We start from the raw sequence: 10,486 nt of genomic DNA, 5'->3' as shown, positions 1-10,486 counted from the left end.
CCAGCAGGTGGCTCCTCCTCTTCCTCCTCCCCCTGTCCTCCTTCACGTCCTCATCTGTGCAGCATAGCGTCTGTGTGTGTGTGTGTTTGTGTTTGAGGACCTGATGGAATCTTCTCTGGAGTTCTCTGGTTCTCTGAGCCGCTCCAGGACCTTCAAAGTCCTGCTGATCGGAGACTCCGGGGTGGGGAAGACGTGCCTCACACACCGACTCTCAGCAGCAGAGTTTCCCCGCAGAGCAGAGGCCACGATCGGTGTGGACTTCAGGGAGAGGACGGTGGACGTGGACGGAGAGAAGATCAAGGTAAGCGATCAGCTGTGGGTAACGGGAAGGAAAAGTGGCACCAAAAAGTCCCTTTTAAATTGTCTCTTTCATTTTAAAATGCTCAAATGAGATTTTCTTAATGTTCACGTACGAAACTTTAAATGTAATTAACACTAAAATGTAGGAAATAAACCCAGTCAAAGTTCACGTGAGTTTCTAAAAAGTCATTTTTACGCACAAATCTCGCTTTTAAATGCTGCATTTATTTCTTTTTAAAAAATAAATAAAATAAAATGCAAATTAGAACTTTCTTATTCCCACACGCTATTTTAAATGTATTGAACACAAAAGTTTAAGAAATAAACCAATAATCTAGTGCATTTGTAGTCAAAATTATACTAAAAAGTCATTTTTACGCACAAATCTCGCTTTAAATTGTGTATTTTCTTTACAAAATGTTCAAAAAGGACTTTGTTAATGTCCACCTTCTTTGATTTTTAAATTAAGACTTTCTTAATGTTTGCAGAAGGAAGTTAAAAGTATCGGATAACAAACTAACATCAGGAAAAAAATACCACAAAAAGACATACACATTTATTTTAAATTATTTATTTTATTTTGAAAAGGTTCAAATTAGGAATTTCTTGATATCCTAAACAAAGAAGTTTGAATTTCCAGAGAAATAAGTTACATTCAGTTAGAGTTAAACGTGTATTGTCAATTTTATGCTTTTATACTTATTTTATTTTTGAAAACTTCAAATTCTCAAACTTTTAAACTCTAAACAAGCTTTTGTTTTAAAAAGCACTTTTACGTTGTCAGGATTATATATAATAGACATGATTTCTGTGTTTGTAATCACAAACCCACTTTTTTTTAACATTCATGTAACTTTTATTTTGAAAAATCTTATATTCAGGCTAGCCTCTTTTGCCATTTTTGTTTTATTGTTATTTTTTAAATACAAAAATACTAAGTTTATATGTCAGCTATACATGTTTGTGATCACAATAACATGTTTTTAACCTTAAAACAACTGTTATTTAAAAAAAAAATAAAAACGTAAAGTTTCCGAAAATCATATTAAATAATAAAAAAAAAAAATAAAAAAAAATGTATTCTTACTTGTTAGGTTTTGACCAGATTTGTGCTAAAGATATGATTAATTTTCCATCGAGCTGCTCATTAAAGACACCAAACAGTCATTTTTATAAACTCTAAACCAGTTTTTATTTTGAAAACTGTTGGCTAAACCATTTTTAATGTTCACTAAGCACGAGCTCTGATTTCTGCAGGAATGCTGGGAATGTTTTATTTTGTAGGGACTGGAGAGATTGATTGTTTACGTCTGCGTGACTCTTTATTTGTTCCCTGAGTGTCTGCGTTACTGCTCGTAATGGTTCATATTTGTGATGAAGTGAGTGAAAAACACTATCAAATGTAAAATATTGATCTTAGTACCACAGAGTATTTGAAATTTTGAATTTTATTTTGGCAGTTTTCAGAAAAACTAAAATACAGAACAAACACTCAATCATCAAACTAATCAGGTTAAAGCATAAGTTAATATTACACACTGACCCCATCACAAACAAACTAATTCTCTCTAGATAATATTAAAAATCATAATTAGGAAACTAATGATACTAGTTTTACAATATATATTTATATAGTTTTATATGTACAGTTTATACATGCAGATCAAACATATATGTTTACACACATACATTTTATTTAATATTTACTACACAAGTGTAATTAATTAGATTTTAAAAAGAAGTATTAATATATTTCATATCATTTTTTATATTATTGCTGCTGTCTGAGGTAAAAGTGTTGCTCTTCTTTGTGATATTTAATAACTACTGTATATATGACTAAAAAGCTTGAATAGAAATAAACTCTGTCGTTGGAGCAGAAACTAAAGTTCAGAAATGAGAGAAAAACTCTAAAAACTTCCCAAATACACGATAATAATCATATTTACATGTTTTCACTCTTACATTTCAGTGTTTGAATGAGTCATGAGGTCACGTAATGTGTAATGATCTGCTTGTTTATGTCCTTTCACACATGACTCAGTGTGTGTGTGTGTGTGTGTGTGAGATGTGGTAACACATGATTTCCTCTCTTGTGTCCGTCTTCCTCCCACGTTTCCTCATTTTTGGAGCCGTGCGTGCCAACTGTTGGGGAACCTTCATGAGGTGTTGGAACAAACAAAGATGAAACCTCACATAAACCCACGGACGAGCAAACTATTCACGTTAACCATCCACACTAACGGCTCATTATGGACATGTTGGGTGAAATTTCAAAATAAAGTGTGTGTTTGTCTATTTCAGCTGCAGCTCTGGGACACGGCCGGTCAGGAGCGTTTCAGGAAGTCGATGGTTCAGCATTATTATCGTAACGTTCACGCCGTGCTCTTCATCTACGACGTTAGCAGCCCAGCTAGCTTCAACGGACTGAGCTGCTGGGTGGAGGAGTGCCGGCAACACTCCCTCGGACACGATATACCAAGGTAAGAGGATACCAGAGGAATGGGATAGTCATTACATAGTAATAAGATGTGAAATACGGATAGTAACAAGGCAGTGGCTATCTGTACGGTTGCCGTATCAATATACCAACATTCTTTCTGAATGCAGCGCCAGTTTAGGCCAAATGGGGGCCTGAACTAAACAGTCATTGGCCAGTTTTGGTTGCGTCACAAAGACTAAAACTTACCCTAAATCTAACCCTAAAAAATGTTGCGATATAAGGTACCAATAGCACCGGGGGTTTGTCCGTACGGCAACCGTACAAATAGACACGTCATAGTGATAAGGTAGTGTTCTGTCACGCCCCCTCCAGGAAGAAGAAAATATTTCCCCCACCGCGACTATGAATATTATCATTTATCTCTAAAATGATAGAAACACAAAAAAGAAAGAAATATAGATGAAGCTTTAAAGTGTATTCATTAATTATTTAAACTAAAACATTTTTCACAATCAGTTTTATTTGCCAAATACAGTTTAAAAACAATACAAGGAAATTTTTTTTGGTGGCTGGTGCGAAGAACAAAAACACAAACAAACCAGAAACACTAACAATAATAGACATAATATTAATAACTATAAATGATGATATATACATATATACAAGTGCTGCAGGTCAGTTTGACCGATTTGAACCATTTGATACTGAAAAATTAATTAAAATGAACTCAATAGATAATATTAATCTATAAATACAAGGAAGGTCTGTGTGTGTGCGTGTGGAGCGTACAGTATATCTCCCTGACGCATTGTCTGATCAACCTGAGATGACGTACACAGCTTGCGCATTGGCCCGAGGTTGCGCATCCATTATTTTTGACTTTTTTGGTGATTACGTTTGAAAACTTTTATTTTTAAATCAACGCGGGTTCGACCAGACGGGACATGAGGGGGGGAGGGGCGCGTGAGCCGCACACACACTGATAATACTATTACTATTACTACTACTATGTCGTCTTAATGCGCACGCAGCGCACATTTTAGACACAAAAATTGAGATTAAATAATAATTATGATTTTTGAACTGGTTTTATTCCTCTGCTGAACAGATTCCTGATTGGTAATAAGTCGGACCTCCGCTCCCAGAGCAGGAGGGACCTCCAGGTGAGTCAGGAGCGAGCGCTGAGCTTTGCCCGAGCCAATAACCTGATGTTCTTTGAGACGTCGGCCATGTTTCCTCCTGAGAGAAGATCTGAGGGACGGAGACGAGAGCTGCAGGAGGACGAGGTGGAGGACATCGTCTCTGCTTTAGGGAAGAAACTGAAACGACAGAGGAACACTGGGAACGTTCTGGCCTGCAGCGGATCCTTTAAAGTGTCCTACAGGAGAACCCCAGAGAAGGAGGTGTGGACTTGCTGCTGACCTTTAACCTTATTTATACCAACAATCCTGTGAATACGTGTCCTTTTTTATGTTTTATCGCTGATAAATAAACACTGTGTGAAAATGTCTTTTTTTTCTCTGAATCACTATATCGATGGGTTTCATTTTGGTTTTTTTAGGCCTGAGAAAGAGGCTTGTGTTTATGATCATTTTAGTGGCTTTTATAGCTTTACTACGAACAATTTTGCAATTCTAGTCTTACTTAAAAATATTTTTTCAAATAAATTCTTATGCCTGCAGCCTTACGCTAATCTTACGTGAATAGTTTATTTTTACCTTTATGCCTTACTTAAAACTACTGTGTATGTATATATATATATATATAAATATATATTTTTTTCTGAGATAAGGCTGATGGAGTAAGACCCTAAAATATGATGAGCACATTTAAACTGGCGTGAAAATGCAGTAAGGCATGAAAAATGTGAAAAACACCCGAATTTCAGAGATGAGGCTATAGTAAGGCCTAAAAACGGGCAAAATTTTTTTAAATGCCTAAAAACAGAGGTAAGGCTATAGTAAGGCACAAAAATGGATGAACAGGTAAGGCATAAAAACGAGAACTTTTTTGAAAAATTTTGAATTTTTTTGTTTTGTTTTTTGAGGTAAGACTATAGTAAAGCAGAAGTTTGGAAACCTTTTATTTTTATTTTTTTTGAGGTAAGACTATAGTAAGGCATAAAAACAGGCGAAAAAAATTCAAACGCCTCAAACGGAGGTAAGACTATAGTAAGGGCTTAAAACGGGCGAAATTTTTTTTTGCCTAAAAACAGAAGTAAGGCATAAAAACGTGCCAAAGTTTTTTTAACGTATTTCAATCTTAATATATTTTTTTTTTGAGGTAAGACTATAGTAAGGCACAAGTTTGGAAACATTTTCAATTTTTTTTTTTTTTTTTTTTTTTTGTGGTAAGTCTATAGTAAGGCATAAAAACAGGCGAAAAAATTTCAAATGCCTCAAAAACGGAGGTAAGACTATAGTAAGGGCTAAAAACGGGCGAAAATTTTTTTTGCCTAAAAACAGAAGTAAGGCTATAGTAAGGCATAAAAACGTGCCAAATTTTTTTTAACGTATTTCATTCTTAATATATTTTTTTTTTGAGGTAAGACTATAGTAAGGCATAAGTTTGGAAACATTTTCAATTTTTTTTTTTTTTTTTTTTTGGGGTAAGTCTATAGTAAGGGCTAAAAACGAGCAAAAAATTTTTTTTGCCTAAAAACAGAAGTAAGGCTATAGTAAGGCATAAAAACGTGCCAAATTTTTTTTTAACGCATTTCAATCTTAGTATATATTTTTTTGAGGTAAGACTATAGTAAGTCCTAAAAACGGGTGAAATTTTTTTTTAACGCATTTCAATCTTAGTATATATTTTTTTGTGGTAAGTCTATAGTAAGGCATAAAAACAGGCGAAAAAATTTCAAATGCCTCAAAACGGAGGTAAGACTATAGTAAGGCAGAAAAACGGGCGAAATTTTTTTTTGCCTAAAAACAGAAGTAAGGCTATAGTAAGGCATGAAAACTTGCCAAACATTTTTAATTTTTTTTTTGAGGTAAGACTATAGTAAGGCATAAGTTTGGAAACACTTTCAATTCTTTTTTTTTTTTTTTTTTGAGATAAGTCTATAGTAAGGCATAAAACAGGCGAAAAAATTTCAAACGCCTCAAAACGGAGGTAAGACTATAAGTAAGGGCTAAAAACGGGCGAAAATTTTTTTTTGCCTAAAAACAGAAGTAAGGCTATAGTAAGGCATAAAAATGTGCCAAATTTTTTTAACGCATTTCAATCTTAATATGTATTTTTTTGAGGTAAGACTATAGTAAGGCAGAAAAACGGGGCGAAATTTTTTTTTGCCTAAAAACAGAAGTAAGGCTATAGTAAGGCATGAAAACTTGCCAAACATTTTTAATTTTTTTTTTGAGGTAAGACTATAGTAAGGCATAAGTTTGGAAACACTTTCAATTCTTTTTTTTTTTTTTTTTGAGATAAGTCTATAGTAAGGCATAAAAACAGGCGAAAAAATTTCAAACGCCTCAAAACGGAGGTAAGACTATAAGTAAGGGCTAAAAACGGGCGAAAATTTTTTTTTTGCCTAAAAACAGAAGTAAGGCTATAGTAAGGCATAAAAATGTGCCAAATTTTTTTTAACGCATTTCAATCTTAATATACATCTTTTTGAGGTAAGACTATAGTAAGGCCTAAAAACGGGCGAAAATTTTTTTTGCCTGAAAACAGAAGTAAGGCTATAGTAAGGCATAAAAACTTGCCAAACATTTTTAATTTTTTTTTTGAGGTAAGACTATAGTAAGGCATAAAAAAAGGCAAAAAAAAATTCAAACGCCTCAAAACGGAGGTAAGGCCTAAAAACGGACGAAAATATTTAATTGCCTAAAAATTTTTGAATTTTTTTTTTTTTTTTGAGGTAAGACTATAGTAAAGCATAAGTTTGGAAACACTTTCAATTTTTTTTTTTTTTTTTTTTTTTTTGAGGTAAGACTATAGTAAGGCAATAAAACGGGCGAAATTTTTTTTTTGCCTAAAAACAGAAGTAAGGCTATGTAAGGCATAAAAACGTGCCAAAGTTTTTTTACCGCATTTCAATCTTAATATATTTTTTTTTTGAGGTAAGACTATAGTAAGGCATAAGTTTGGAAACATTTTCAATTTTTTTTTTTTTTTGGGGTAAGTCTATAGTAAGGGCTAAAAACGAGCAAAAATTTTTTTTTGCCTAAAAACAGAAGTAAGGCTATAGTAAGGCATAAAAACGTGCCAATTTTTTTTTTTTAATGCATTTCAATCTTAGTATATATTTTTTTGAGGTAAGACTATAGTAAGGCCTAAAAACGGGTGAATTTTTTTTTTTACGCATTTCAATCTTAGTATATATTTTTTTGAGGTAAGTCTATAGTAAGGCATAAGTTTGGAAACATTTTCAATTTTTTTTTTTTTTTTTTGAGGTAAGTCTATAGTAAGGCATAAAAACAGGCGAAAAAATTTCAAACGCCTCAAAACGGAGGTAAGACTATAAGTAAGGGCTAAAAACGGGCGAAAATTTTTTTTTTGCCTAAAAACAGAAGTAAGGCTATAGTAAGGCATAAAAATGTGCCAAATTTTTTTTTAACGCATTTCAATCTTAATATACATCTTTTTGAGGTAAGACTATAGTAAGGCCTAAAAACGGGCGAAAATTTTTTTTTGCCTGAAAACAGAAGTAAGGCTATAGTAAGGCATAAAAACTTGCCAAACATTTTTAATTTTTTTTTTGAGGTAAGACTATAGTAAGGCATAAAAAAAGCAAAAAAAAATTCAAACGCCTCAAAACGGAGGTAAGGCCTAAAAACGGACGAAAATATTTAATTGCCTAAAAATTTTTGAATTTTTTTTTTTTTTTTTTTAGGTAAGACTATAGTAAAGCATAAGTTTGGAAACACTTTCAATTTTTTTTTTTTTTTTTTTTTTTTGAGGTAAGACTATAGTAAGGCATAAAACGGGCGAAATTTTTTTTTTGCCTAAAAACAGAAGTAAGGCTATGTAAGGCATAAAAACGTGCCAAAGTTTTTTTACCACATTTCAATCTTAATATATTTTTTTTTTGAGGTAAGACTATAGTAAGGCATAAGTTTGGAAACATTTTCAATTTTTTTTTTTTTTTTTTTTTTTTTTTTGGGGTAAGTCTATAGTAAGGGCTAAAAACGAGCAAAAATTTTTTTTTGCCTAAAAACAGAAGTAAGGCTATAGTAAGGCATAAAAACGTGCCAATTTTTTTTTTTTAATGCATTTCAATCTTAGTATATATTTTTTTGAGGTAAGACTATAGTAAGTCCTAAAAACGGGTGAATTTTTTTTTTTACGCATTTCAATCTTAGTATATATTTTTTTGAGGTAAGCCTATAGTAAGGCATAAGTTTGGAAACATTTTCAATTTTTTTTTTTTTTTTTGAGGTAAGTCTATAGTAAGGCATAAAAACAGGCGAAAAAATTTCAAACGCCTCAAAACGGAGGTAAGACTATAAGTAAGGGCCAAAAAACGGGCGAAAATTTTTTTTTTGCCTAAAAACAGAAGTAAGGCTATAGTAAGGCATAAAAATGTGCCAAATTTTTTTTTTAACGCATTTCAATCTTAATATACATCTTTTTGAGGTAAGACTATAGTAAGGCCTAAAAACGGGCGAAAATTTTTTTTGCCTGAAAACAGAAGTAAGGCTATAGTAAGGCATAAAAACTTGCCAAACATTTTTAATTTTCTTTTTGAGGTAAGACTATAGTAAGGCATAAAAAAAGGCAAAAAAAAATTCAAACGCCTCAAAACGGAGGTAAGGCCTAAAAACGGACGAAAATATTTAATTGCCTAAAAATTTTTGAATTTTTTTTTTTTTTTTTTTGAGGTAAGACTATAGTAAAGCATAAGTTTGGAAACACTTTCAATTTTTTTTTTTTTTTTTTTTTTTTTGAGGTAAGACTATAGTAAGGCATAAAACGGGCGAAATTTTTTTTTTGCCTAAAAACAGAAGTAAGGCTATGTAAGGCATAAAAACGTGCCAAAGTTTTTTTACCGCATTTCAATCTTAATATATTTTTTTTTTGAGGTAAGACTATAGTAAGGCATAAGTTTGGAAACATTTTCAATTTTTTTTTTTTTTTTTTTTTTTTTTGGGGGTAAGTCTATAGTAAGGGCTAAAAACGAGCAAAAATTTTTTTTTGCCTAAAAACAGAAGTAAGGCTATAGTAAGGCATAAAAACGTGCCAATTTTTTTTTTTAATGCATTTCAATCTTAGTATATATTTTTTTGAGGTAAGACTATAGTAAGGCCTAAAAACGGGTGAATTTTTTTTTTTACGCATTTCAATCTTAGTATATATTTTTTTGAGGTAAGTCTATAGTAAGGCATAAGTTTGGAAACATTTTCAATTTTTTTTTTTTTTTTTAGGTAAGTCTATAGTAAGGCATAAAAACAGGCGAAAAAATTTCAAACGCCTCAAAACGGAGGTAAGACTATAAGTAAGGGCTAAAAACGGGCGAAAATTTTTTTTTTGCCTAAAAACAGAAGTAAGGCTATAGTAAGGCATAAAAATGTGCCAAATTTTTTTTTAACGCATTTCAATCTTAATATACATCTTTTTGAGGTAAGACTATAGTAAGGCCTAAAAACGGGCGAAAATTTTTTTTGCCTGAAAACAGAAGTAAGGCTATAGTAAGGCATAAAAACTTGCCAAACATTTTTAATTTTTTTTTTGAGGTAAGACTATAGTAAGGCATAAAAAAAGGCAAAAAAAAATTCAAACGCCTCAAAACGGAGGTAAGGCCTAAAAACGGACGAAAATATTTAATTGCCTAAAAATTTTTGAATTTTTTTTTTTTTTTTTTTGAGGTAAGACTATAGTAAAGCATAAGTTTGGAAACACTTTCAATTTTTTTTTTTTTTTTTTTTTTTTTTAGGTAAGACTATAGTAAGGCATAAAACGGGCGAAATTTTTTTTTTGCCTAAAAACAGAAGTAAGGCTATGTAAGGCATAAAAACGTGCCAAAGTTTTTTTACCACATTTCAATCTTAATATATTTTTTTTTTGAGGTAAGACTATAGTAAGGCATAAGTTTGGAAACATTTTCAATTTTTTTTTTTTTTTTTTTTTTTTTTGGGGTAAGTCTATAGTAAGGGCTAAAAACGAGCAAAAATTTTTTTTTGCCTAAAAACAGAAGTAAGGCTATAGTAAGGCATAAAAACGTGCCAATTTTTTTTTTTTAATGCATTTCAATCTTAGTATATATTTTTTTGAGGTAAGACTATAGTAAGGCCTAAAAACGGGTGAATTTTTTTTTTTACGCATTTCAATCTTAGTATATATTTTTTTGAGGTAAGTCAAAAAAAGGCATAAGTTTGGAAACATTTTCAATTTTTTTTTTTTTTTTTTTTTTTTTTTTGAGGTACGTCTATAATAAGGCATAAAAACGTGCCAAATTTTTTTAACGCATTTCAATCTTAATATATATTTTTTTCAGGCAAGTCTATAGTAAGGCATAAAAACAGGCGAAAAAATTTCAAACGCCTCAAAACGGAGGAAAGACTATAGTAAGGCATAAGTTTGGAAACATTTTGAATTTTTTATTTATTTATTTTTTTTAGGTAAGACTATAGTAAAGCATAAGTTTGGAAACATTATTTATTTATTTATTTATTTTTTTTTGAGGTAAGACTATAGTAAGGCCTCAAAACGGGCGAAAATTTTTAATTGCCTAAAAATTTTGAATTTTTTTTTTTTTTTTTTTGAGGTTAGACGATAGTAAGGTATAAAAATGGGCGAAAA

At 31.5% G+C, this 10,486-nt stretch overlaps 1 protein-coding gene across 1 annotated transcript; it reads left to right on the top strand.

The window, feature by feature from the left end:
* The first annotated feature begins 69 nt into the window (after positions 1 to 69).
* On the top strand, positions 70 to 4,253 carry LOC114464873 (ras-related protein Rab-33B-like). Its single transcript, XM_028449511.1, has 3 exons — positions 70 to 301; positions 2,605 to 2,783; positions 3,852 to 4,253. The coding sequence occupies exons 1-3, from the start codon at positions 104 to 106 to the stop codon at positions 4,162 to 4,164; spliced, it is 690 nt and encodes a 229-aa protein (XP_028305312.1). The 5' UTR covers positions 70 to 103; the 3' UTR covers positions 4,165 to 4,253.
* Positions 4,254 to 10,486: the final 6,233 nt, after the last annotated feature.

The sequence above is a fragment of the Gouania willdenowi genome, chromosome 1, assembly GCF_900634775.1.
Source record: "Gouania willdenowi chromosome 1, fGouWil2.1, whole genome shotgun sequence".
NCBI lineage: Eukaryota > Metazoa > Chordata > Actinopteri > Blenniiformes > Gobiesocidae > Gouania > Gouania willdenowi.
This window is presented reverse-complemented; position numbering and strand designations above follow the sequence as displayed.

Coding starts and splice junctions, on each gene's coding strand:
- LOC114464873 (XM_028449511.1), top strand. CDS start 104: ATGGAATCTTCTCTGGAGTTCTCTGGTTCTCTGAGCCGCTCCAGGACC. Junction 302..2,604: donor TGGACGGAGAGAAGATCAAG/GTAAGCGATCAG, acceptor TGTCTATTTCAG/CTGCAGCTCTGGGACACGGC. Junction 2,784..3,851: donor CTCGGACACGATATACCAAG/GTAAGAGGATAC, acceptor TCTGCTGAACAG/ATTCCTGATTGGTAATAAGT.